Consider the following 27837-nt stretch of genomic DNA (forward strand, 5'->3'; position numbering starts at 1 on the left):
GTTTAAAATGATTCTATGTTGACAGAATCATCAGTAACAGGCAACGTTAACTTACAAGAGCAAGGTGACTGGAACCTGCTTGAGAAACTTTAGATGTATTTGGAAGTCTGAAACATCCAAATGAAATAAAATAAATTCACTAATGTTTTGTCTGAATTCACAGTGAAACAAAAAAGGCGACTATGTGTTTTTTTTTTTTCCTTTACAAAATTAAGTTAAAATGAATGAATTATGACACAGTAAATGAGAAATTGGTACTTGAAGTGAACCACAGTGAAATTTAAGGTCTTCCTGAATTGGAAAAAATGTTTTGTTTGATGCTGACTGCAGGAAGGTTCTGCTCTGTTCCAGCTTTAACAGGCGTTATCCTATTGATGACAAGTAAAGCACCCAAGACTGCTTCCTGATTATATATTATATTAATATACTATTTTAGGGCTTGTTCAGTGGTGTTTTCTTTTATAATTTCAGTTTTTGTTTTTACTGTGGCAGGTGGACAAAGATGCTGGTGGGATGAAGGATGAGGAAACCCTGTCAAAGTCTCTTCCTCATTCTGGAGCTGTGTGGAGGCCGGCTTTACACTTTCTGTTGTGTTTTCTCCTCTTCAGTTTCATGCAGTTTTATTTTCACTACAAATTCTTGTCAGTTCCTGAATGATTTTATTGCAGAATATCATTGTCAATAAAGATTTTATTTTTGTTTCAAACTCAAGCCAGTCTTTTTTAATATTTACCAGTCTAATTATATTGATTCATATCTATGATTTCATTAATACTGGTTTCTGCTGCTCTTAAAGCATTGAAGAGACCAGAGAGATTGTTTTACCTACCTGTACAGAGCCCAGCCTTACCTCGCAGTGAAGCTGTGTGTTTTACAACCAGGAGCTCCAAGTCTGCAAGAAAGACCGGCGAAGAGGCCGGGATGCAGGGCTAAACACTTTTTATTTACAAAATGTGAAAAACTTCACAGATTGTCAGTTATCAGTGTGTGCATGGATGTGGTTGTGTGTTAAACTATGACAAAAAGCTGTGCTTCTGAACCCACATGAGTGGCGTTCCACCAGGCTGGCATGGCTGGCATCCACCAGCCGTTGTGTGTGCCTTAGAGAAAGATGAGGAGGAATTTAAGTACAGATGTATCCTACAGAGAGACAACCAGTATGCAGCCACTGAAATAGAGGTTGTCACAAATATTTGAGTCCATTTAGTCTCCATTTGAGGGTATAAATATCAGAGCAATTCAATAATCCTTTCTGGACAGTTTTATCTTCATAAAGAGATAGTCTTAAATCCCTGTTTAAAAAAAAGACAGCAAATCAGTCAAAACAAGAGATTCAATGAATACAAATTTATGAATTTTAACAAATTTAACCGTGGTGCAGATTTGGCTGAACCATAATATCGATGCTGTTTGTTGTAAAGGACATTGTTCAAATCTAAATTGAGAAGAAAGCACAAGGTTTCACTTAAAAAAAAATCTCGAAAATTTTCAGTCAAATCATTTTTTTTTACTTTAACCCCTGCTCTAATCTGGCCCAGTTGTGATCAAATAGGACTGAATGTGGCAGGACTGAAACCCTGCGTCTACCTCATCGTGTGTCAGTTTCTCGCTCTGATGAAGATTTCATGGTTGAGGAGGATTAATCTGCTCCTCCCTGTCATTTGTGCTGATATCATCATTTGGTTTCTGCTCTGCATCAACCTATTTGCTTCAAACTGCAGCTGCACTTCCTTGGGACACATATAAACAAAATTAAGCGCCGCTGAGTTGTCTTACTTCTGTCTCTTTTGTTAATGTTCCAGGTGGTAGCCACATAAAGATGGCATTCAGAAAATCCTCATGCTCAGTAGTCATGGAAACAATACACTCCACCAGTTGGTGTGGCATTTGGACCAGCGTGGCAAAAATAGGTTTGAAAACGAACCGTGGCAGTTGCAGCGTATCAGTTTTACATTTTGGTCCCATTGGACAATTCAGTGAAAATTAAATGACAATCCATATACTTTAAACATCTTGTTTGTCATTTCTCTTGTGCTGTACATATTATGTTTAAAAGTTATTGACACATTCAAACATTTGAAAGCTTTCTTATTTTATTATAAGAGTATGGTTTTGGAATATTGTTTCTAAAGGTTAGGTGATTAAGTGATTGAAGTTTTGAGTTGAGCTGCTAATTTCAGGTATGCGTTCAGTTTTTGAGCCGAGCTCGTATCCTCTGTCTCCTTCCTCTTGCAACGGAACAATCCTTGTTAATATATAGCCTGGGTACCTTTGTGAATTAACTGGGTGAGTGTATTTCCTCATTCAGGAATTCAATTAAACCACAGTCATTTGCTGGGAGTCTGCATATGTCTCCGGGCAATTACTAAAGCACCCCTCCAACGTGTCCAGAAGCTGAAACGCAACAGTCTTCTTCGAGCTCTCTCGACCAAATTGTCCATCTCCTGGGTGTTGTTCTTTTTATCGCTTCGGAGTTACATCCATTCCATAGTCTGACATCAAGGATGAGCCATCAGAAGTTAACAGGGCGCACCATCATGGTGGTCATGGTAGCCATGAGATTTGGACCCTTCCAGTAGTACCACTTAATTCCGTTGTAGCGTACCACACTGGACGAGGCGGGGTAATATATGCCGTTCAGGTTGGACGGACCGCACGCATCAAACCACCATCCTGTAGAGGAAGTGTGCCAAAGAGATCAAGGAGAGAAAAAAGAAGAAGTCAGAATCTGTCATATTGAAGCTCATGAAACGTAACACCCAAATGTTCAGCTGGAAGTCATGCAGTAACTTTATATTGGCGCGGAGGGAAAATGAAATGCACTTTGGGACATTTACAAGAGGGGAGTGGATAGAGATGTTTAACAAGATGGGTTATAAGGGGAGACAGATTGCGGCGGGGGAGGCTGAGGAGCAGCGGTCGGACTCGGTTGTACCTCCTGATGCGAGCTGTGCACACTTGCAGGTGCAGCGGTCGTTGTCTCTGTCCTTGGTGCTGAACTGGCTGCCGCTGTGGGTGAGGCTGCTGGTCCGTCCAGCTGTGCCGCTGAAGCCCTCAACATGCAGGCTGCAGTTCATAGGGTGCGGGGAGGGAGGGAGAGAGAGAGAGAGAGAGTGAGAGAGAGTGTGTGGAGTTCAAGAGAAAAAGCTCAGCCGCAGGCACCGCTATTTATTATTTACAGCCATGTTGGGCAACTTGTTGGCAGTTGCTAATGGCAGTGAGTGAATGCTGCCTGAAAACAACCTGACGTCTCCAAAATCTTCGAATAACGTGCGGGTTAACTGAACACAGTTTGTTCATGTTTACCAAACCGCCTTGTCCGTGGTTCTGTAATACGGTGGGGTACCGAATGCACAAGGCTCAACGAGGCATGCATTCTGCTTTTACCGCTCACTTTTAATTTTTCCCTCCTTATTTGATTTGTCAGCGCCCAGGGGCACATCTGACTTTAGAAATTCATTTTGGCAAACAAAGCAAATAGCAGCATCTTAAATAGGGCACAATCCAGTGTGCCTCTCTTTTTCAGCTCCTTTTTTTTGTCACTTAGAATATGCAGGGAGGGAGGGGAACCTTGGGTAAAACTTTTGCTGAGTGCTGTATCAAATTCAAGTAACATTGCATGTATTTCTTTCCACAAAATTAATCTAAATAAACATAGGAAGGAAATATGTACTCATGTGAGCCACTTCAGGGTCTTTTAGTATGTACACATTATAATAGCTGGTTGTCATAGTTGCTTGACATCAATATTAAAACTAACATAAAGAACTTTGCTTTGTGAAATAGCCCCTGGAAGAAGTCTTTGTAAATTGAATCGCTCAATTATTTTTTATACAGCAGACCCAACAATAGTGTCTGTTGAAGTGTGTGTGTGTGTGTGTGTGGCTGTATGTGTGTGTCAGCACTGGTTGGAGTGGAGTGGCCTGAGGAGGTCAGTCGAGCTGTCTGGCCTCTCCTCTGCCCTGTCATTCTGTCTAGTTAGTGCCACACTCTCCCCTCAGTTATGTGACCCTCCTCCTCCCACTGCGGCCCGGGGCCACGCTGTCTGTGATGACTAAATGAAGAGTCCTCCTCCTGAATTTGTAAGTTCACAGAGCAGGACAACACATTATGAAGGGAGGCATGAGGGAGAGTTGGAAATGACAGCGGTGCAAGGGGACGGGAGTCGCGACAGAAATAGCAACGGGAGTGGGGTAACACATAAATGGGTGTCTCGTAAGGCAACTTAACTTTTTCAGCTCGTGATGGATTGGTGATGTGAGTAAAATCTGAAAATTATTAAATTAGACAGGAAGGCGACCGCAGGCCACGGGATATCCTAATGGAGGGATGGAGAGTGCCAGTTTCTCAAACTCCTCAAGCTCTTTGCTTTGGCTGTGACTTCCAGATGTGTTTGTTCAGCTATCCCATTAAAACCACGGACCACAAGCTAACCCGTGTCAAGGTGACTTGTCTTTTTCTATTGTTGTTGCATGTTCTCATGTCAAAGATTTAGTTTCATTAAAAGAATTTCCATTACTTTGACTATAAGAGCTACTATTCTTGGCTACCTCAGAGAGGAAGCTGGTCTGTCATGTGGATGATTAATGCATGAGTCTTATTACTGAGTTTAGTGTGAAGACCCTCGTGCTTCTCAGGGGACTGTGCTGAATGCGGCCGGGGATGAGAATTGCTCGAGTGGACCAGCTGATTCTGTTTGTGAGGGAGCTGCAATATAAATCCAAAGACTGGGCCGGCGTCTCCACTGCTTCACAGTGAATCTGCTTCATATTGAACTAGTTAGGAAGAACATGATCTCAGATGTAGCTCGCTGCAGAAGAGTTATATTCACTCAGGTGCTCCACCTCACACAGTGTAGCCTCCAGCCTGATTGTGAAACGTTGTTTTATTGCTCTAATTATGTGGAGGAGGGGAACACGCTATTATGGATCTTGGAACATGTGATTATGACTTGTCATCAGTTTTTTATGAGCTTTACAAAAACAGGCTGAGATCCCTGTGATCTTATATGTAATCTAACCTGAACTGTTTTGGATTGTATTTTATCTCTGACTGTTTTGGAGGAAGCGTGGCTTCAGCACACCCACACATAATCTTGTTAGTGATTGCAGGGTTACCGGGGGGTAGCTTTTGTTTGAGTTGTCAGTTTCTGGCAGGGGCAGGTATTTGCAGAGCGTTCCTGTTATACTCCAGTGGATGTGGCTCCCCCAGGGGAATTTCAGGGGGCAGCGGTAGCCACAGTGATGGAAAAAGAAAAATGGAGGCAGGCAAAAGTGGCTGCGTGCCCTCCACTTAGCTCATCTTTTTGAATGACATTCTTAAAAATGGTCCAAGTAGTGCCTTAACTTCAGCCCCTGAGGATAAGAAAGCTGAGAAAACGAGAAAATAGAGGGGAATTTAAACCAGTGATAACAGTTTCTAATCTAAGACTCTTACATCCAGAGGGAAGGTAGTGATAGAGAGGGTGTTACTGCATTGCAATTATGCCTTTTACAATAGGAGGCTCTTAATAAAACACTTAGACCGAGCTGTGAAATAAAGCACCTTCATTATAGTCCTATTCATGTCACATTTCTGAGAAAGTGAAAGAATAAAATTTTAAACCTGAGTGCATAATAAGTGATTTACTTTAGCGTGCTGTCATATCTTGTCCTATCGTGTGGAAATTACAAAACACTCTTTGTAACTGGATGTTTTATTAATTCACACAGGGAGCTGCGATGTGGAAATACACTCAGAGTGTGAATAAATATCCATTTATTCACTGAAGATATGTGATGCCGTTGAGTTACCTGTAGTTGTTGTCCTCCCCGTCGATGTAGAAGCGGCCGTATTGTGAGAAGGCTTCGTTCCCTTCTCTGTCTCTTAGCTGGATGTGCAGGCTGTATTCCTGGGAGCTGGTCAGCTTGTGGATGATATCATTCCCCAGCCAGTGCTCCCCCGACGGCTCTCCAAAGCCCTGGATTAGACACAAAGACGGAGAAACAATAGCAGAGGAAAATATTCAAACAAGGGGGATGATTTTACCAGCGACCTGCCAAGTATTTTTGGGAGTTAATATGAAAATGGACCTCAATTTAAGAAGTCACATTTATCATTCTGATGGGTTAAGACAGTTCACTGAGTTGAGGAAGTGAAACACTCCACTCCCAAAGCTGAGGTCCATTCAGTGGAGACCTTCATTTACCCCAGTATCCTACCACAGCTCCTCCAGGACCTGCAACACTTCCATAATTTGAAAGCTGAAATAACAGCTGGTTTTGTGAACGGACCCCACTTCAGAAGTGAACAGGAACATTAGATTTCTTTTTCCTCCCTGGCGATGGTAAACAACTATGCTCAATAAAGTATTTAGCTCAACACTCAGTTGTGTGAAAGTGGACACACGTGCACCAGCCAACTTTTGATCCTCCTTGAAATAGGGTCAAATAATGATGTTTTCCTTCAGCACAAGCATAACACAGTCAAGTTTGAAGTTTCCGTGCAAGGAAAATATTAAAGAATGTATGGTCCTTCAGCAGAAAAACCAGCATTGTATGTTTTCGCAGAACTGACCTTGCATTGATAATAACCACCACTGCAAACCAGCCTCCAATGTCAGATAGACTTTTTGACAACTTGTCCATGTAAAATACCTTTAGATACAATATTTAAGGGTCTTCCTTGCTGACAGTCCTTTATTTTCCATTCAGATGTGGACTGACTAGTCTTTTTCTTGTTGGAAATGTATAATTCGCTTTGTTAGTGCTGAACTCAGCTCCTGTTGAAATGATGAAGGATTTGTAACTCCAAGTTTCCCATCACCCTTGGATGATTGGATTGCCACAGTCCACAGTTTCCAAACAAATTGTCTTTCGACTGCAACAAAAGTGCATCAAACATAAGAGTTCGTGTCTCTTATATTGATCTGGAGAAGAATGGTTTTCTTTCATTGGGGAAGTTTGTACTGTACAAACAAACTGTACCAAATGTTTTGTTTCACTGTGCAAGCATTAATTATAAGTAACCACTTTGAAAAGAACTGATCATAATTTGATCAATTTAAGCATAAACTGTGAATTTACCTGTGCGCTCATACCCAGTTTGTTGACTGCAGTCCATATTTAAGAGATTTAAGAGAAGAAACAAGCAGACGAATCATAACTCATGCAGATTCCTCCACATAGCTCAGTGGTCTGATGAGAATTAAACCAATGCCTTGTGTTCCCGAGCTTCCAGATTCGAACCAAAATGAATGCCTATTGGTAGAATTTTGAGCCAGAGAGCATGATAGTGATAATGACCCTCTACTCACCAATCTGAGACACAAAATGTGCCATCATTATAATCTCCATGAGCCTGATTGTTCAGCATAAAGTCGTTGTAAGGAAGCCCTTCTTTACTGCCTTTTTCTAATATCTTTTATCGCGTTGTGTAATGCTGAATTGGAACTAGGAGTGCTTGTTTTGATGCAGCCAATGTCTCGACAGAATAACAAAAAAATGTGACTGGACCGTTGTCATTTACAATGTGATCACACAGCCGAATGAATGGAGAGTGTGTTTAAAATACGATTAAACATGCAGCTCTGCAGAGACCTAATGGGATCAATTTATATTATGCCTGATATCATCTAATGAGGGATACATCTTCTTGACCTTTCTGCTGCAGGCAAGGAAGCAAGGAATCGCTCAGCAGCTGTTCAAAGACGGTAAAGGAAGGTTGTGTTTTCAGCCCAGTTATGTGATGTTAATAAATGCAGACTGGAGTAAACTGATCTCATTTCCTGACTCGCAAGGTGATTGCAAGATGGCGTATAAATGCTTTTTGTGAGAGTGTGTGTATGTGTACGTTTCTTTGTTTGTATTTTTAGTGTAGTATAGATGTGATGTGTCATTTCTAAAAACACTATGAAAACCATAAAAGTATTGTAAGATATTGAAGTTATTTTGTGTCTCCTGTCATGTCCTGACAAATAGTAAATAGGAAATTACTTGATGATTTGTGAGTGGAATTCACAGTATTCAGCTGTCAGGGTGCACACGTCACTTGCTCACTTTGCACAGGCCTCAGTTGTCCAGTGGCATTCTTTGCCTCACGGCTTTGCACAAGCTGGAATTCCTTTTAAGGGATTTATCTCTGGGATTAATAACTTTATTCTGTTCTATTCTATTCTATTCTATTCTATTCTATTCTATTCTGTCAGAATCTCCAGGGATATTGTCTCCTTTCAACGAAAAAGGACACATTTTCTGAAGTGTGCCTTCAGATTCATGGTCAGTTTTGTCTCGCTGTCACAGTCTCTTGTTTGTTATTGGTGAGAGCAAATATATGGTGAGACCAGCGGAGCATTTATCATCTGATCAGCAGGCCCGTCTGCGACATTTGATCACCTCTTGCCACAGAATGTGAGAATATGAAGTGTAGACCGGGGCACTGGAGCGTTTTAGTCCATATGTTATCTGCCATCTACAGGGCCCCTGTGCTCCCACGCCCCAACTGGAGCTAAATATTTATCATCCACTTGAAAAAATATTGTCCTTGAAAGAGTTTTTTAAGCTTTTTGCGTGCATGTGTGGGTGTGCGCGCAAGTGTGCACGTTTCTTTTCCATTGTCCCTTTTTCTGTTTGCAGTCACAGAGTCCTCCCTGCATTTTGTTTCCAAACCAAGTCGTGGCAATTGATTTGCTGGCGTGGGTGAGAGACGAATTGCTACTCTGCTCAATCAAAACCCCAAACCAGCCTCCCTCATTTGTTCGGTGTGTAATTTGGGAGTCAAAGAGGTTTGCAAGCAATGTTTATTTCTCTGTTTTTCTATCCCGCAAACAGAGTATTGCTTCTACTGAGAAAACCTGTGATGAGATTTTTAAAAGCATTATTTAAATTCCAAACAAAACATAAGCCAAAGGTGTTGAAGCGTGGTGGATGTGAGCGAAGTGCCGAGGCATCTTCATCATCTCTTGTGTACAATTGTATTATATCCTGTTTTGTTTTGAGGGTTTGCGAGTGAAGATACTATTACTGTCATCATTTTGCAGAAAAGCTATTATGTCTTGAGGATGGATACAGGGAGTAGTGCTATGTGAGTCATTGAGGTACATGACTGCGTTTGTGCATAATTGTGTGTATTTGGGTGCGTGGGAGTGTGCTCGGGGAGAGGGAGCCAGAGCAGGTGCAAAAACATGGGGGGGGGGGTGATAGAGAACATGAGGGCAGCCAAATACAACAACCGCAGGTCACCTGGGATCACAGGCAGCCCGGTCTCCCACGCCTCCCTGTGCCAAACCACCCATGGACAGTTATTGAAACCTCCTGTCCAGTCCCGCAGTCCTGCTCCGTGCAACCCGTTCTGATGACAATCCAGAGCCTGTTTGTCGTGCAGAACGTACCGTCTTGTATTCCCTCCACCCGCGGTGGAAGTCGACGGAGCCGTTTCTGCGGTGCTGCAGCACCGTCCACCCGCCGCCCCTGGTCTTCATGTCGCAGAACACCTGGAAACAGACGACATTCAGCAACGAAGTCTTTACTCCTCAGGGCTGGGTGACAAAAATCAATATGCTCCGAATACGGCATGTGTATCGAAAAGGCAATGCACTCACTGGCAGGTTTCAAAGAACACACAAAGTGCCAAATGATTGCAGTATAAACCCCCAAGGGTCGGCTAACTGGATTCACCACCTGTCTCCACCTACTGCCTCTCTAACTCGCAAAACAAATACACGGTTTCCTGCACACCACCCTATACAAAACACTCACACTCATGGGAGTGTGCGAATTGGCGCACGTTCATTTTCAGCCCACCAACTAATTTGAACCTAAACCTAAACATTTCACATTCTTCCTAATGGCATGCGCTTTTTAGCCTCGTGAACCAGCCCCGCCCACTCCACATCCACCCCAGCTACTAAATCCAAACGTGGATGTGGAGTGGACGGGGCTGGTTCACGAGGCTATGCGCTTTTTGTTCTTCAAATAAAAAAATAAATACAATTAAAGGCCCCACAACCATAGTGCAGGCATATACTTGTGTTCATCACTCAAAACAAATTACTGTTGACTTCTTGCAGACTTTCATTCCTCTTTAGCTTAACTACCACCTGCACAAGTATAGCCCTTACTCTGGCTAAGTGTGTTGACACATTTAAATCCTAAAAAGATATGTCGAACAGACTCCGTCACACATCATGGTTTTGTTCATTTTCTGCATATTTAAATGAAATTCAGCGGTGACATGCCCTTGTGTATGCTATTTTCCTCATGTTCACATGATTTTGGTCCCTTCAATGATTCCAAATCCCTATAATATAAAAAAGTAAACAGAAACAGGTTCCCTTAAGAGGTGCATGCATGCTAACCCACTCTTGTTTCTGTATTTATCATCCACTCTGTATGGTTGTGTATTCATCTGTTATAAAGAAAAAAAAAATGCATTTCTGCATTCTTAGGTACTCAAACTGTATATATGTTTTTCTGCAGTTAAAGAAAACTTTTCAACCAACAGTTTAATCCAGAAAATGTTCCAACATTCGCTTTGCTCTACACTAAGGAACTGATGTGGAGTCTCATTTCGAACCACATAGTGAATGTACGTTTGGTATTCTACAGCAGCTGCTGGGAAAACTATCTGGATTTTTATCAGCTAAATGCACTCTCCTGCTTACCAGCTTGTCACTGACTGCTGCGGAGTGTTAGACAGGCAGCATGGGGCAGATACACGCCAAAAACCACGGTCCTTTCTGTGAGGAAATGAGGCTTTCAAAAAGTTACAAACAGTACGTGTGTGGTTCTTAAGTCTTGACAGTCTGTGAGAAGTTGCCAAAATACTCAGGATCTTTAAGTAAGAGAAGAATTGGAAGGAGATGAAAAATATAGCCAACGCCAAACGTGTAAAGTTGATTTGTAACACAATCCTCTTAATTTAAACAGATGATAATGAGTGATATTTTGATTTTAAGACCATCTTAGCGGCAGTGATTGGCTCTCATTGAGGGCATTGAGCCATAACTTTCATGCTGTGCTGTTTGACAGTAAAGCATAATTAGCCCTATATATAGAAAAATATAACATGCGTGAACATGGACTAGTTTGTGCTAGAAAGTGAATTTACAAGAAATAAAACACATATTACCATTTCAGTTTTTTTTATGGATGCCTTGAAAGCTAGAGGAACAGGGAGAACCCTGAGTTTCAGGGTGTCATACAATGATATGACCCAGGTGGGGAGGGAAAACTAACATCTCAGCATGTTCTCTCATCCCCTGAGGGGCACTGAGTGGGAGGATTCAGAGTTTTTAGTTACACAGACTGTTTTTTTTTTTTTTTTTTTTTTTTCCATGGTGGCAGATGTCATATGCAGATAGGTTTGAATGAACAAAAAGCAACAAATACTGACGGATCTCATGAGAGATTTTGAAATCTGAATTGGTCTGGGACTTGCTTTAAGACGTTGATGTTTTTTAAGTGTATCCAGTCTCGCTAAGGCTTGTAATTAAATGATTAGTTAATATTTCCCATGAGTGGTATGATTAGATGTTTCCTTTTCATTGATTTTGAGGATAGAGTGTCCATTGCTGCAAATTAACTTTCACATATTTTTTCAAAGCTGTACTATTTTATTGCTTCAGATTTCTGTGTTTTTTCTTGTGCATTGAAAACTATTTCCACCACCTTGAATCTAAGCGCTGCACATTAAAACAGAATTTGTCTAGCTGGTGGCTTAAATGTTATCCTTCAAAAAGAGCTAATGTGTCAAGAAAGATGGAGTAAAAATGCTGGTTTGCTCTCCCTAAGGATCTTTTTCCACATACCCTCCTGGTTACTTTTTGTGTTTTGTTAGAAACTAAACGGGACTTTTCAGCACGTTCCTCGAAAAGCAAAACTAAATCAAGGTCAGTATGCGCTCATTTCACACACCCCACAAAAAAAAAAAAAAAAAAAAAAAAAACTGACTGGCAATACACTGTGATTATCCTCTGGCACATTCAGCCAGTGTTCCGGCCTTAAAGGTATCACACTGAATACAAAAACATTCTCTCAAAATAGAAATTCTCAATTTGAGCCATTTTCTAAATGTGCGAATTACTGTGATTCAGACCAGATCCACATTTATGGCTCAAAATTCACTTCTCACCAGCCAAGAAGGAGGAAGTCTAGGTGGAAAAACATTTCAATAAAATGCAAAAAATGTAGAAATTATCATGACTTTTTTAAAGGACAAAGCCAAGATTAGTATTTTCGTAGGGATTTGAGAGGAAAGAATATATCTACCCTGTGTATTTGTACAAAAACTTCTAATGTGCTTAATTTGATGAGTGCTGTGCTTATGCGCCCTGAAGAAAAATATCCATAACAGAGTTATGAAAAACTTTAAAAAGATGCTGATTCAAGCAAAGAATTATTTGCTGGGTAATCATCATCATCGCCGTTATTACTCACAGCCTGGGTTAGTGTGGATGAGACGGATGTATGGGCTGTATATGCAGCCGGTATCTGCACCAGGCACACATGCCTTTTGTCTCCGATCCAAGTGAGAAGGACCGCTCTCCGCTTGGAAAAATGGGGCAATTTGTATCTGCCCCACTTTCATGCAGCCACCCGGCTCGCGGGCCACATCGGAATTAGATGGCAAAGATTGAAAGCGGCTATGATTTGGGGAGTACCAACTTGTGTCGGGTGGAAACGTACATTGGCCCCAGTTGGCAAGAAACACATGGCACCGGTGCCCAACACCTGGCTGCCTTGCCCATAGGAAATGAAGAACAGAGGCAATAGGAGATGGTGCCAACAGCAAACTAGACCGAAAGTAATGAATAACAGAAAACTGTTTCGCTGTTATCTAAGAGCAACGACCCCGGCCAGGAAGGATCAGCTCCCGGTGTGTGTGTGCCTCGTCTCATTTGCAAATGCTGCGTATTTGACATCGGCGGTGGCGCTGCCCGAGCTTTTCTGACTTTGCATTTAGCGGCACACATTCAATCATCACAAAGCTTGCAGGGCCAAATGCTGGAGCTGTTTATTATCTTAGCTTTTAGTAACACAGCATGGCATCTCCATCAGCCTCTCCACCAAAGCCCCAACAAATTACCATGACATCAGAGCAGTTTGTCCTTCCAGTATTTATTGCAGCACAGAAAATTGTAAGCCCACTGTATTATATTATTATGTGTGCGTGAGATCTTACACAATCTGGGAAAAACCTGTTAAGTTAATACAAGAGAAACTGATGTAATTGCTGTTTAGTGGAAGACAGCTGAATGAAATGTCTCACAAAAGACAAAAAAATAAATAAAGTTTCAGGCGTCAGACTCAGTTTGGTGATATTTATGAGAAAAGGCCAATCGTCCTTAAAGCCGAACTACCTTGACAGTCTGATTGAAGTTGTGTGGACGTATGCTGTAGACTCCACTCTCTTTCACTCCGGCTCGCAGGATCTCTGCACAGTCCCTGAAAGCAAGCGGCTCCATCTTCGGCGTGCTGGAGATTTCTGCAGAAACATAAATGCCCGTGTTTACAGATGGCAACCTTATGGGCTCCGCACACAAATCCCAGCCCCATATGCGAGTTGCTTTGCAGCGTTCGGCGTTAAGCCCGGGGTGTCTGCAGTTTAAGCATGTATGTAGTGGGTCTGGGAATTAAATGACAACCTCCTCGAGGCTATGTTTGTTGTTGCAGACTGCCTTTTGCCTGAATAAAATCCCGTTGTGCTTCCCTATTGATGCAACAGTACTGTCTTATGTAAACTTGTGTCTTTTGTTTAAAGTAACCAGATTTGACAGTGCATTTTTTTCTTTTCTCCAAACACAATAAACTTAGAGAGGCTCACCGTTGCAGTGGCTGACCACGGCCAGCAGCTGCTGCACAGTGTCTGTGAGCGCGGCCTGCTGCCTCTGCAGCAAGGTGCTGTTGAGAGTGGAGCTGCCCAGTTCGCCCTGAAGCTGGCTGACCAGCTCACTCTGCTTCCCCAGAAGGTCCTGCAGCTGCTGCTTTTCACTCTGCAGACCCTGCAGCTCCTTTCCATACCGAGCCTCCAAAGCTAGGAGTCTTTGTTCCAAAAAACTGTCAAAGACATACAAAAAAAAAAAAAAGATCTTTCTTCTTTAGTGTACAGTTGAGAATTGAAAATAAAAATTCCAGAAGCATTGCAAGATGCAAATTTGAATCTTTTTAAGGGAAGTTACAGGATAAGAAACAGTGGATGCAGGTGCAGAATCATCCATTCAGCGTTTACTTTTCGCAGTGGAGGTTACACAAATTTGCACATTTACACAAATATGATTAATAGACATCAGCGCAACAGTCTCATCGGGCGAACCATCATCTGAACACCTGTATCACAGCAGCACTCGCAGATGGCCCCGCATGCTCGGCCTCTCCATCATCGCCGTGACGCAACAACATGACTGTGTGTGCGTGTGCCTGCGCGAGTGGCACGCCCCCACCTCCAAATGAAGATCATAAATCCCTGCAGCTTGATCTTTATGGCTTTGACTAACGACTCTGCAGCAGTTATTTATTGAAACAATCCAGCCACCCAGATTGAACAAGCTACTTCTGAGCTCGGCGCGCTCGCAGCCGCTAGACTAAAGATGGATCCTCATTCGCCGCCGCTTCAGGTGGCGGCTCAGCATGTGGCCCCCACAGAAAGAAAACTCGATCAATCCAAATCATTTCTTTCTCTTTCGCATCGTTTCCATTTCATATTTGCTTTGTGGGAAAACACTCGATAAAAGTGGCAAAGCGAACTAACAAATTGTTCCCTATTGTGTGTTTTTCACTTTGAGAAAAAGTCAAATAGTCGAACGTGGCGTGGAACCAACAGCGCGGTGTGCTTGAAGAGTTAGAGGAATTGTCAGAAGAAATACAGCATTTAGGATCACATTACATCCTGGGAAATTAAATTTTTACGCTCATGATGCTGTGCTATTTATTATCACTGTTACATGTATGTTGCTGTTCATCTGCTGTCGCTCTCCCCGCAGTTGCGCTCAGCTTCTTGCCAATCGTATTTTACATGTAATTCTTACGAAAACAAACAAGTCTCTCTGCCCTCTTTTAGGCTTGGCAGCCATTCAGAAACTGGCTCCGTGCCCTGGAGGCACAGCACCAGTTGCCTCCCACAATCTCCGCAGTCCCTATTTCCCTCTCAGCCCACATCCTCCAGGCTGCAAAGCGGCTGCTCCCTTCCTAATGTCACGCATCCAGTCGGAAAGTATATTCTTGTTAGCATATATTTATTTATTTACGTGCCAGCGCCCCGCCACCGCCGTGAAGGAGCAACTCGCGGGGCAGAGCGGGGCCCAGTAGGGACAGATGTGTAACAGGTGTTTGTGCTGAGCCACTGTGCACTCTGTTGACCATGCTCGGTGCTGACAGATGGAATCATAAACAACCAGACAGAGAGAGAGAGAGAGAGCGAGAGAGAGAGGAAAAACACCTCTTTTCTTTTTATAACACCAAACAGAGCCCAGTCCTTAACCCCCCCTGGCCTCTGTTTGACCTCGTGTTCCTCGAGAGAAGAATGGGAAACCCCTCCTAACACACTCTGCCCATTCAACTGGCAAACACACACACACACACACACACAGGCAGACACAATACACATTATTCCATCATTAAATGCCTTGTTGTTTTAATCTGTTGAGGTCATTTAGCATACTATTTTCCAATTATTGTATCTGGCGGGCTACTTTCATGCACGTACATACGCAACGCGCTGCACTATGAAAAGGTCTTTTCAAATAAGTTGCCGCTCAGTGTGAAGCAGCTTTTTTTTCCTGAGAAAGCACTCTTGTGCATTTTATGTTCCCCACAGCTGCTCATTTCATTAGTAAAGCAAATGCAAAGAGGGTGAATAAAATGGCACCAACATCAGTAAGTAAAGCCTCTCTAATGAAAATAAAGAGAGAGCCAGAGAGAGAAAAAAAGCATTGGAGTAGATACACTTTTACACAGAATGGCGATTCTGGGAATTGAGGAGTGAAAACAATCACAGAAATAATTGCATGGCAAGATCTTGCGATTTGCAAGACTGACCTTGCGAATAACCTTTACCTTAATCACTGCTCTAGCACTTAAACTGACATAATGGATGTGAAAATGAAGTGACTGTGCTTTGTGAGAGTCCTGCCGACTGTCGCACACTGGAAGTCGTGCAGCGCTCAAAAATACACTTGCCTGAATGGTCCAATGATCTTTTTGAAGTGTCTGTGTGTCTGCGTGTGCGCTCTCACCTGTTTTTATCACTGAGGCGTGAGATCTCCTGAGTCTGCAGCAGAATGTGTTTCTCCAGCCGGTTAGTGAACAGCGAGTATTCGAGCAGCTGTATCTCCAGGCGGCTTGTCTGGTTTAACACCTACGGATCAATAAAAACTAAAGAATAATCATCTTAGCGAGCACAGATGAAAGGAGAGATATTAAAAGTGGGGGGGAGTGGGCATAAAAATAGGTTGTCCACCAGATGAATTCATAAAAGGCCCCTTGGGGATAAACAGTGTCGCGCAGCACATCACAAAGCTCATAATTCGCCTCCTTTGATCCTCTAATTAAAATTGGATGATTCCATCCACACCTGTGACATGTTTTCAAGTCGGTGATGAAACAAAAGCTTCAACAAAGCAGCTTGGATATTTGCACAGTTGCAGTTTTTTCTATCAGCTTTGATAAGGCGAAAAGAAAGCATGACGGACCGGTCTGTAATAACAGCTCTGTGCCATGATTGAAGACACATCTGTGTTGTGCTGCTGAGCTTCATGTTTTAATTGGCTTGTTGTCAGACACCAAGCTCCGCTCATTGTGTCAATCAGTCTGTGGATCCAAATACCAGCTGTTTCAAAGCGCTCGCTGCCACCTTTCGGGCATGGCTTCTCAGCGGGATCCATCTAAATTATATTTAATCATCTATTCCCGGTGTTTCATTAATTTTTTGCAAGGGTGAGACTCTGTGCTTCTTCATTTAGACTCAGTTTAAACACTGTTATCAAGTGAAAACGCAAAACTTTCACTGTGTTTTGGATGTCCATGTACATGACAACGGAGCTCAGAGCCACTAAAGATGCTGTTGTTTTTTTTTTAATTGCTCCCAAGGTAGAACTTTAAATAGAGATAGTGAAAAAGGTTTTTTTTTAATAAATGGAGGAAAAATGCTGCTTAGTAAATAGTTCTGCACATGTACAAGTAGATGCTCTATAATGACATTGGCGGCCTCCAGAGTGTCCTGACTTCCATTTGACATTCTCCTGCAACTTGGCAGTTTTATAGTTGAGTCACTTATAGAAGCAATCAAACTGCCTGCCGTCTGTCGATATGAATGTCGGTGTACTCGCTGTTGTTAATGTTTGTAATGCATTGTTCTCTGCAAGCAACTGTATGTGTGTTTTCATTACAAAAAACCAGCACCGATTAGCGGCCCTTCATGCTAACTACATAATTTTTAGTGCTCATCATTTTTAAAATGTTGCTGTCTAAGTGTGAAACTTTTCTGAAACCAAAACAAAAATGGTGCATTTTCACTTGGAACGTTGCGTAAACGGGTTCTAAGATCGGCTGCAAATGAGTTTCCCCAGATCCGCTCCATGCCCACGCTCACCTGGGTCTCCACGTCGGTCAGTTTGCGAGTCTGCTCAGCCGACTGGCTGAGAAGGTTGGTCCCCATCTCCAGCATGGCGGCGGTCTGGGTGTGGACCGCGGTTCGCTTTATTTCCTCCATCCCCGAGCGCACATTCTCCTGGATGAAGTTATCCAGCTGCAGGGGAGAGTGAGCAGAGTCTGAGAGTTGCATTCAGGTCAGTCACTTCCTCCACTTGCATGGCGGTGATGATCATATTTTAGCGGGCGGCGTCCCTGTGCATTTGCTGACAGCTTGATGCGGTGTGAAAGAGGCAACCTTCAAGTGATCTGTCTTTTTCACCTCAATCTTCTGCGTCACCGTGATAGAGTCACTGAATTTAGTATCCCTCGGGTGTTCCATGTGTCTCGCCACGCATTTATCTATCCATCTGCAGGTCCACCTCAGGCAAATGCTGCCCGTTACGTTAATAAAATGATGAAATACACTATCATTTCTCTGGGTATTCAGAAAGAGCAGGGAAAGTATATACTTGGAGTTTGACATGGCTGCATTCATGTGCAGAACTTCAGGGACAGTCGCCAATGCTGAGTAATCAATCACAAGCCCCAGGAAATAAGCATTAGCAAAAAAACCCATTGACTGTTGCACCAGGAGTAAAAATAGGATGGCATCCATCTTCTTCCAATAAATGGAATTTCTTATAAAGGTGATCCGTCTGAAGAAATGCCATCTGGAAGTCAAATTCTGCGTTTGTGGCCACAAACAATAGCACTCAGATTGCTGTTTAGTGGGCAATGGCCTGTGCATTTGCAATAATGCAAAAGAGAATATCGAACTGGAGGACATTAATATTTATGAGTTTTTCCAGAGAGAAAAGATCAGACTCTACTCATTAAACCACACAACTGAAAAATTAAGTCTCTCAGGAGCAAGCCATCAGAATTAGTCTGCTAATGAGTGGCTATCTGCAGAAATCGAAGGGAATTCAAAACCCGACTACAATTGCCTGTTTTTAGCTTTTGTTTCTTTTTTTTTTTTTTTTTTTTTTCAACAGAAACAAACAATTCTCGGAGAAATGAGGTTATGATTATGCTTTGCTGCAAGAGATGATGTCCCTTTTTTTCTTGAATGGAGTTCAAAAATACACAGTGGTCTAATTGAGATGTGGGTGCAATTAAATTGTTTGCCTGCCAGTAATCTTCCTTTCTTTGTCTCTTTGATCCTCTTGAACCTTCATCCTAACTCCCTCTTTTAAAAGTGTCCCTCATCCCCGCTCTTGCTTTGCAAATCCATCTCTCACATTCTGCTTCTTCAGAAAGAGTGAGACAGCAGAAAAAGAAAAAAAAAAATCTCTTCATAACAAAGTTTATGAAGAGATTACCAAGCGGATTAAAACCAACTGCAAAGGAAGAACCAAAGATCCCGGCATCATAATCAGCCTTAGACATGGAAGCCGCTATCACCCGCCTGTCCAAAACGTTCCTATTACAGCTTTTTTGTGCCAGAGCTCAATCCAGAAGTCTTGCTACACTCCATCTCCCACTGCCAATTGCATTAATTGTGGCTCTGTCACACACTTTAGCATGCAGCCAGATAAATCGCTTTGGGGATGTAGCGTAATTCTGTTTTACTGTGTGAAAGAAGGGCAGAGCAAGGATCAGGGTTGAGAAAATCGGGGGAGTTGTAGCACTTGATATCTTAATTATCGAGGCAATACATGCATTTATTCTGGGCTACCATTGCAGAAGACGGTGGATATATGTCTGCAGGTTGTTAAGGTAAACTGTGCAATGGCTGGAGGCTCATTAAAAGGACCGATGGGCGAGTCAGTGCAACACTACAGTTTTTCTTGAGAGATACATGTACTCTTGCCGTGGCCTGTTTGCTCAATATTTTTAACCATTAATATCGGGATCTCGTTTGTTTGCGTTTCTTTCCTGGCAAACATTAAAAATGTTGCTCACGATGGCATAATAAAATATTCAGGAGGATCTACCTTGGCTTTTCTGGATCACTGGATTGATGTGAACTGGAACTAATGACGATAAGAAATTCATCCAAATATTTATGAAGCCTTTCGGATCAACTGTCGTGTTTGAGATCCTCTATTTTCTCACATTTACCTATCCATTAATTCATCCTCTCCTTATTACCTGATTTATCAGAGTTTGTGTTGTTCACAGCCGGAGCTTTACTGTGTTCCACCAAATCAAAGCTTCACATTTTTTCATTATTTTTCTTTTCGAGCAAATTTATCACATTCCTCATCGTCCTTATCTCTGTTTTGTGCAAAGTGCTGCCTTGCCAAGCAAAATGCTTGATGGAGAGCAGATAAACTTCATACAGAAAAGGAAAAGTTAGACACTGGTTGTTCTCCAGTGTCATATTAAAGATTCAAACAAACAAAACCATTCAGAATTCAAGGACTGTTACATGCGGAATGTGCAAAACTCGCATATTTTCTCACCCCGCTCAGTTGCCCAACAGTCGTTCAGGTGAATGCGAGTGTTGTTATGAATTGAAGCTGTTTGATTTGTTTGAAAAAGTTTCATAGTGTAAGTTTGAATTAATGATTCCGAAAACATTAAAACATTTTCTCTCCTTGAAATAACATTTTTGAAGAAACTAAAGTCAAAAAAGGACGACCTCCATTTAACGGTAATGTTTTCTTTTTGTCCCATTCAAAAATACAGCTAACAAATTTAATTTGTGCTTTATTTGACAAGTCTGTAGAAATATGAACTTTTACTTGTCAACTGTTTCTCTTCAGGCTTATGTTGGCAGGAGTTAATTTTGATTGTCAGACTGTACAATCTGCACCTTTCTGTATCTTTTTCGTGTTTGTCTTAAACACTTCACTTTCACAGGCTTGGGACCAAATGTTGCTTCACAGTCAGTTTTCACTGACCTCTCAGCTGGGGTCTCTGTTTTGGTTGATGCCTGCTATTCTTGCTGACACAATACCGTCCCACCCAGGCACTGACAAATAGCACATTTTCTTGAAAAATTCAATTGACTATTTTCTCATTTTGCGAGGTCTTCCCGCAGCCTGCATTCAATCCTCAGGGGTTCCTGTTTTGGTCCATGGACGGCATATTCAACACCATTGGGGTACAAGCTCCATCACATACACGCCATAAGTATTTTTACCACGGACAGTAGAGTCACATCATTTTCCTGGTAGTTTCTCCATATGCTGCTCATGCATTTGCAAAATTTGAGCAATAAATACAGTTAAAAAAATGATATACATCTCAAAAAAACAGCACAGATCATCATGTAGGACTAATTAATTAGTGATATTTTGCTTGATTCACATTCTAAAATAACGTTACTTGACGTGTTTATCAGCTAAGAGAAGATACATTTAGTTAGCCCCGCACTAAATAAATAAATAGAAGAGGGAATACATATACCAGTGGGATGATTTGCCACTCCTATCCAAACAAAAAGTGCCCTGTTTATGACATTCAGACCAGTTTATTCTTTGTTTATATCTGAAAGAGCAACAGTGACGTGAGCTACGGTAGAACACTTGAAGTGATCATGTTTAACCAGTTCATTATAATCATGTTTCAATGCCAAAAAGAGAAAACATGCATGAGATCAACAAAACAAGTCAAGGGCCTCAAATTCAGCCTGTCCAAGATGGAAAACAATGTGTATGTCTTGGAACAAGAATGAAGACCCTCTGAATAATGTGACTAATGCGAGGGACATGCTTCAGTGTTAGTTTTAATGAAATATTACGAGGCTAAAAAATCAAGTCAACAGGGGGTAGCTGAGCTACCTTGAGCTCCATGCAATATGTCAGCATTAGCATAATCCCAGCAGCTTCATAAGAGCACTAACAAAAAGCACGCTCAGGGAAGCAGAGAGTGAAAAGGGGGCAAGATGGGGGGTGTTGTTCTGTCGGTGGGAGGGTCCGTCCAACGAAAACCCAACACCAGTTTCTTCTTAGAAGCACGAGCGAATCAATCCCCAGCGTCAACACGATCCATGTTGTGTTCATCCACTCCGTGCTCTCTCTGTGAAACATTAAGTGTGTTCGCTCCTGATTCTGGCTGTGTGGGAGTGTGTTTTATTTCAAGGGGTTTAGACTCACAGACAGGGTCGCGGTGTCCCAGGGGAACTCGCAAGTGAGATCGTGCAAAGTTTCACAGAAATGCCAACACACACATGCCTGAAGGTGTTTTGCATGCTCACCCTAAAGTCCTCCCAAAAACTTATGCAGATAAGGCATAATGAGCTCCACAAGGTGGTGAAAAGGCATCACCATCTGGGGGTCAAAGGGTCCTCTTCCAGTCCACATAACTGAAAGAAGCTCTCCGGGGTCACGCTGTGTTTATGTGGAAGTCCCACCTACAGTGTAATCATTAATGCATGGCGTTAGCCTGGTGGGGGTTGCTTGCTGAAAAGTTGGATCTTTGCGTTCTTTGCAGACGTTACGCCGAGAAAGTTGGCAACGGAGCTAGACGTGTGTCAGCCGAGCTCTTCTGCGTAGATGTGTGGGGGATTTAAGCAGCGTCTCCTTTACGGCCGGTCATATCATTTCTCCAGTTGGAGGTGAGAGGCTACAGTGGGGACGTGCTCGGAAAGACGACTTGTGATTTGTATTCTACAGTTTAGCTTGTGCTTTTCAGACTGTATGCATGAATAATGTACGAGACACGTGAGGAAACCTGCGTGCACTTTCTCGGTCTCTGCATCCTTCTGGTGCTCACTCACACACACAGGCACACTCAGCGTCTCTTGGGATTTATCACAGGGAACCAAGGTCTCCATTTCATAGGCTGAGCAGCAGTGTGCACGTTGGGGGATATGAGTGTGTATTTCTGAGCTTTTGACTGCGTGTCAGATGAGCGAGAGCAGGATAGACAAAGATTTTGAGATCAGCTGGTCGATAAGATTCATTCATCATCCCGGCACAGCACAACGGAGCAGATACACCTGACTGAGATGAATAGAGAGGAGCTGCGAGAAGGAAAGCAAACAGAAAAGAAAGCGACAGAGGCACAGGAAGAACTTTGGCATTTGCAAATCTTGAAATATTATTCAACTTGTTTGCTCTCTTGGCCAATCCACGCACAAATGCTCATAATCAGCCCAAGGATTAGTGTACACACCATAAATATTCGGAGATGGATGCAGACAAGAATAGTGAGCCGGGCGGAGCGTGGGCGTCACGTCAGTCAGTCAGTCTTTCCTAGACAATAGCCCGACACTGATGCTGCACCCAGATGACCTTAGCAATAGAAACGGTATTGTGAGGGAACTTTCAGTCGCATTATTTTGTTTCGCTCAGACATAATCTCGACTAAACGGAACTGGAAAGGCCAACTGTGCAGTGAAGAGTGATTCTGAAATGTGTCTCGTACAGATAAAAATTTCATAACCAAATAAACTTCACATTATATTTTAGATTAAAGTGAAAGCTTTGGAAAGACTTTGGCTCATCAAACTGACTCAAAGCATGAGTCTGCCATGAAGTTTCAGTTCATTTCTTGTCTGTATGCATTATGGGAGGACTCATTTCTATGGTTTAACAGTTTAAGACATATTTGGCTCAAATGCACACCAATTGTGCAACAAATGACTGATGATCCAAAGGTCTGGAATATGAAATCTGAGATGCAGCAGGCTACAGCAAACTTCCTTCTATTCTTGCGTACAGCAGTGAGTCCCTGCATCCCACTGGTCCTAAATTCAGACCTGCATTCAAACAAGGCACTGTCATGCAGCCAGACATGCATACAACGAGCATCCAGGAAATCCCAGCTAAGCACCAAATTTATCAATAATGAAGGCTCGTGGAGTGTCAACAGATGTTATCTGGAAGTGTGCTTCTTGGACATCCTGCTCTTTGCTAAGCTCGGCTTTGTTTTCAGGTTTGTAGAATAACATGTAAAAAGGCTATTAGTAACAAACTGACAGGAGGAGGAAGAGCTTGGCTGGTGTCCTTACCTTCTGCAGCCACTGAGTGTTATTCTCCATGGCGCTCTCCAGACTCTCCAGTTTCCTCTCCTGCCAGGAAGGCCTTTCCTTCTGGGTCATGCTCTGCTTTGATTGGCTTGTATCCAGTTCGACCTCAGGTGGCGAGTCCCTCTGAAGGGTGTTGGTGACCTGGAAGTCCTTGAGAGGGTCGCAGTGCTCCACCTCGGGGAGGATGAAGGTGTAGCTGCAGAGTCCGTGCTGCACGTGATGCTGCTGGCGCTCTGAGCCGACGGCGGTGGCCCACAGGTGAGCCAGGTAGGCAAAGATCAGGGCCAGTAGGCGTCCCATGTCAGGGTCAAAAGGAGAGGGAAAGGGGAGGGAGGGAGGAGGTTGAGGAAGAAGCTTAAACCACCTGCAAGAGTTGATGAGTTGTTCAGAGTGCTTTCTCCTTCTGTCTTATGTTATATCTCTCAAGACGCTGAATGTGTCTCTCTCCTTGTTTTTCAGTCCAACCCCTGCTGTTCCACCCTCTGTTTTATCACTTTGTCCTCTTTTGACCAGTCTTCCAGCTTGTTGTTGCATCCAGAAGCCTCCTTCACCCGAGTCTGTGCTCCCGCTGTTCTTTCGTGAGTGTGGACAGAAAACACACACACACACACAGGAAAAAGGGGATTGTTTTTACTATTGTAACTCCAACACTCAGCCAGCGGGTGCAGCTCAGCCCAGGAAGCCAGCAGCAGACCTCCCTCCTGCCACTTATCTCTCTTCTGAATAGTTGCTTTCCTCGCTGCCGTCGTTTGGAGCGGTTGGGGTCCCGGCGTTGGTCTGTAAGAGAGGGGAGAGCGGAGTGGCCTGCTTCAGGATGTCGGCCGAGGCGGCGAGGCTCTTGAAGTGCACAGAGCGAGAGAGTGAGTGAGTGGCACATACCTCTCCACACACACACACACTCCTCCTCACACATAATCGGTCAACCACCCTTCCCACTTTTACTTTCTCCCTCCCTCTCACCGTACTTCTGTTCGTGGGGGTTAGAAGAGGAAGCAACACAAATGCTCACTGCAACTTACAAGAGAAAAAAACTGTAGACTTTCTCTTCCACAGATTCGTGCTCATATCCCTTTTGCCACTTTCTCTTCCACTTTGTATTTGTCTGATTCAACAGAAATGAATTCACTTTTGCTAAAACATGAAACAGCTTCACTTTTACTAACTCAGATTGAATGTACTCTATTTGTCTGACAGGTTTATCTCTCGACTATCCAGTATAGATTTGGTCAGTGCACATGCTGGCTGTGTGTCTAATTTGACACCTTTTGTGAGTAGAACTCTTAAAGACTTGTGCACCTTCTTTTGGCAATTTAAGATGAAAATACTTTGGAAATATGTCTGGAAATAAAAATCTTACAGTCTAGCTCAGTTGCGGCGCCGCAGTCTTGAACAAGTTTTGAACAGTTTGGTCCTTTATGCTGTGATACACTATAGGAAAGCAAAAAAAAAAAGTTCTAAGTTGTTTTTTCACTGAAAAAGTGGAAGCCAAATATCATATTACTGTATAGCACTCGTTTTTACTTGGATATGGTAGATCCAATCAGAATGATACCTAGAATTAGTCAATACTATGAAGCTCACAGTTCATCAGGGAAAAAACGAGATGAGCAGTGTTGAGATGTTGAATGCTTTTCAGCAAAGAATATTGTGTTTTTCTTGAAATCTGATTTTTTATTTATTTTTTTTGTGTGTGTCATTACAGTTGCACACTGTGTTTATCTTACTGTACACTGTGCTCAAAATTCACTGTCTCACTTTCGAAACACAGTGCAACCACCTCTTGGCATACGTCATGCTGGAATCATGAGTGAAAGCAACGGCTAACAATATAAGCCATGGCGCTCTTTCAGTTTCCTAAAAGTGACAACATTGCCCCTCGGAAAGTATAAATAAAATAAGTTGTAATTACACCTTTTAACCAAAGGATTGTACAAACCAATATAAACTGAAAAAAATTCATGCATTGCTACGAAAGATTTTAATTTCACTTCATTTTAGGTTTCTTTCCAAAAACCTGCGCAACAGGCGTTGGAGTCAATGCTGCTGTTTAATTGCTCATACAATTTTGTTGCTCTCACAGAAACTGGCCTAATTCGGCTTTGGCAATCACCCTTTGTCGAGTTTTCTGCTTCGGATGTCTCAGTCACACTGTCTGTTGCGCTCTCTCTCTTTCTCTTTCTTCCATTTCATCCATTTAGAATAGTCCAAAAGGACAAACTCGCAGCGGGGCACCATATTCACTTTAGGAACACTCTGTTTCTTCTCAGTGTTTTGGTTTGACAGTCGTCAAGCGTAATTTACTCAAATAAGCAAAACAGATCTCTCCAGGGATAAGGTGGGAGAACGTTGCTCCTTCACTCTTCCAACACGAAGGCTTCTGTTTGCCTCCTGTGGTCCATTCTCCCAAATCCTCCAGTCTTTTTTTCCCCCTCATGTTACATTAGAAGACCAGTGGACAGTGGTGAAAGTGTTCATTTTGTATATGCTTTTCATGGGCTGTAGACTCTGGACCCTTATCTTCCAAGCATGAGCATTCCACAATGCCACTGTAGTGTGGATGTTTAATGGCCGAGCAGTGTGTGGCCACGTCACTCAGCATACCGATTCCTTGAATCTGGAGGAATCAGTCATGTTCGTGCTGTATATACAGCAGCTGCCTTGAAAACTTCATTGATTGAAAACAAACAAGGCTACATGACAACCTTGTGTACAGGCAGATGGTGCGAGAAACGCCAGAGGGCCTTTAATTTAAGAATATTCTCATGTCCATTTGGTTGACCAGTGGTGAAACTTCTTCAAGGAAGTAACTATGAAAAAAAAAAAATCAAGAACCAGTGGCTTGGTCTGGACAAGTGCCAATTTTGGAAACATCTCTAAGATTTTAGGCAGCACTACAATTGTCCCAGGTCTTGAAAATGGGCACAGACACCAAATTTTCATTGGTTGAGAGGATCTATGTCAATATATCGTAATTCATCTTTGAATGGATGTGCAACCACAGCTGTGTGTGGAGAAGAACAGCTTCCTACATGCTGTGTGTTCACCCTACACATCAGGTCCCTGACTGCCATCCTGATTGTGAGCACTTATGAGTGACAACCAGCTGGCAACATTTGGCCCATGCAACGATTTTCAGCTGGCGTTGTAATGAAATTGCTGCATTCTTTGGAGTCACAATACCATTTGCAAATTTCATAAAACAATACTTTGGAAAAAGTCAGGAAAATGGGTGTCAAGAAGGAAGATGGCACCCCAAGAAAACAGTTTCTTCATGCTGTCAACACAATGGGCAACATTCTTTGGATTTGCGGTGAAGGTTTGAGCACAATGTGGCCGATGACTCTGCCCAGACAATGCAGAGCACGCTTCATGCAGCCCTTCCTCAGACTCACTGGGCTGCCAGGAGGCCGGTCATGACTGCCATTCACCATCTTCTATGGTGTCAGCAGCATGCACTGGAACATGAACATGGTGAGGATTGTCTCATCTAGCATTGAGTCCTCATTATGCCAAAAGCACTTGGATCATAGGTTCAAAGAGTGAAGGAGAACCGAAATAGGTTTTCTGACTGATGGTCAGAAGTTCTTTCGGTCAGAATGGTGTGATTGTGTCTCCGTCACTGAAAAAATAATCTTTTTCACCTTTGGAGGAAGTCCCAATGCAGATAGACACCAAGATCCAATTCTTTAGTCACTCGCGCATATCTCCAAAGTGTCGAACCAAATTCTACCAAGATGACATTGCTGATGTATTTACATCTAAGCGGGCTTTCTTATGGTACGTGACAAAAATAAATCAGCAGTCAGCTAAGCACAAATCTCCCTACTTTTTTTGCATGGTTTCTTAACCTTACTTCTTGAACCAAATAAGTATTATTTCTGGCAGAGAGACCTAGCACCTGGCTGTGTAAATGCGGTAACTCATTAACAGAGTATCAGGTCTTCAGATTTCTGGGTCTGGCTCTGTCCAGCTGAAAAAAAAAAAAAAAAAAAAAACTCGCCTCTTCATGTATTTCTGAGCTGAGTTCTTATTCAAAGCTGTCACAGTGTGATGTTCTTGTGTGGAAAACTAGAAAAACAAGGAATGTTTTGCTTCATCCTCAACCTCCCTCTCGCAGTGTTGTTTTATTCCATGCAGTGTTTCCCATATTGGTCGGACATCAAATTGACCTGCGTGTTGATTTAATTAAAAAGACTCCCAACTACCGTTCACAGGAGGAAGAACTCCCTGCAGTTGTTCTTTCTGCCAATGATAATACTCACATGTCACTTCGTGTTCCGTTCTGTTCCAGAATTGTGAAAATGAGGTTGG

The 27837-nt window shown here is 42.6% G+C and overlaps 1 protein-coding gene across 1 annotated transcript; it reads right to left on the reverse strand.

Moving 5' to 3' along the window:
* Positions 1-1415: 1415 nt before the first annotated feature.
* Positions 1416-24364, reverse strand: angpt2b (angiopoietin 2b). Its single transcript, XM_030121313.1, has 9 exons — positions 23509-24364; positions 17563-17718; positions 16208-16329; positions 13801-14033; positions 13337-13461; positions 9368-9469; positions 5793-5959; positions 2936-3066; positions 1416-2673 (listed from the first exon to the last, which is right to left on the reverse strand). The coding sequence occupies exons 1-9, from the start codon at positions 23824-23826 to the stop codon at positions 2513-2515; spliced, it is 1515 nt and encodes a 504-aa protein (XP_029977173.1). The 5' UTR covers positions 23827-24364; the 3' UTR covers positions 1416-2512.
* Positions 24365-27837: the final 3473 nt, after the last annotated feature.

This window comes from Salarias fasciatus, chromosome 22, assembly GCF_902148845.1.
Source record: "Salarias fasciatus chromosome 22, fSalaFa1.1, whole genome shotgun sequence".
Lineage (NCBI taxonomy): Eukaryota > Metazoa > Chordata > Actinopteri > Blenniiformes > Blenniidae > Salarias > Salarias fasciatus.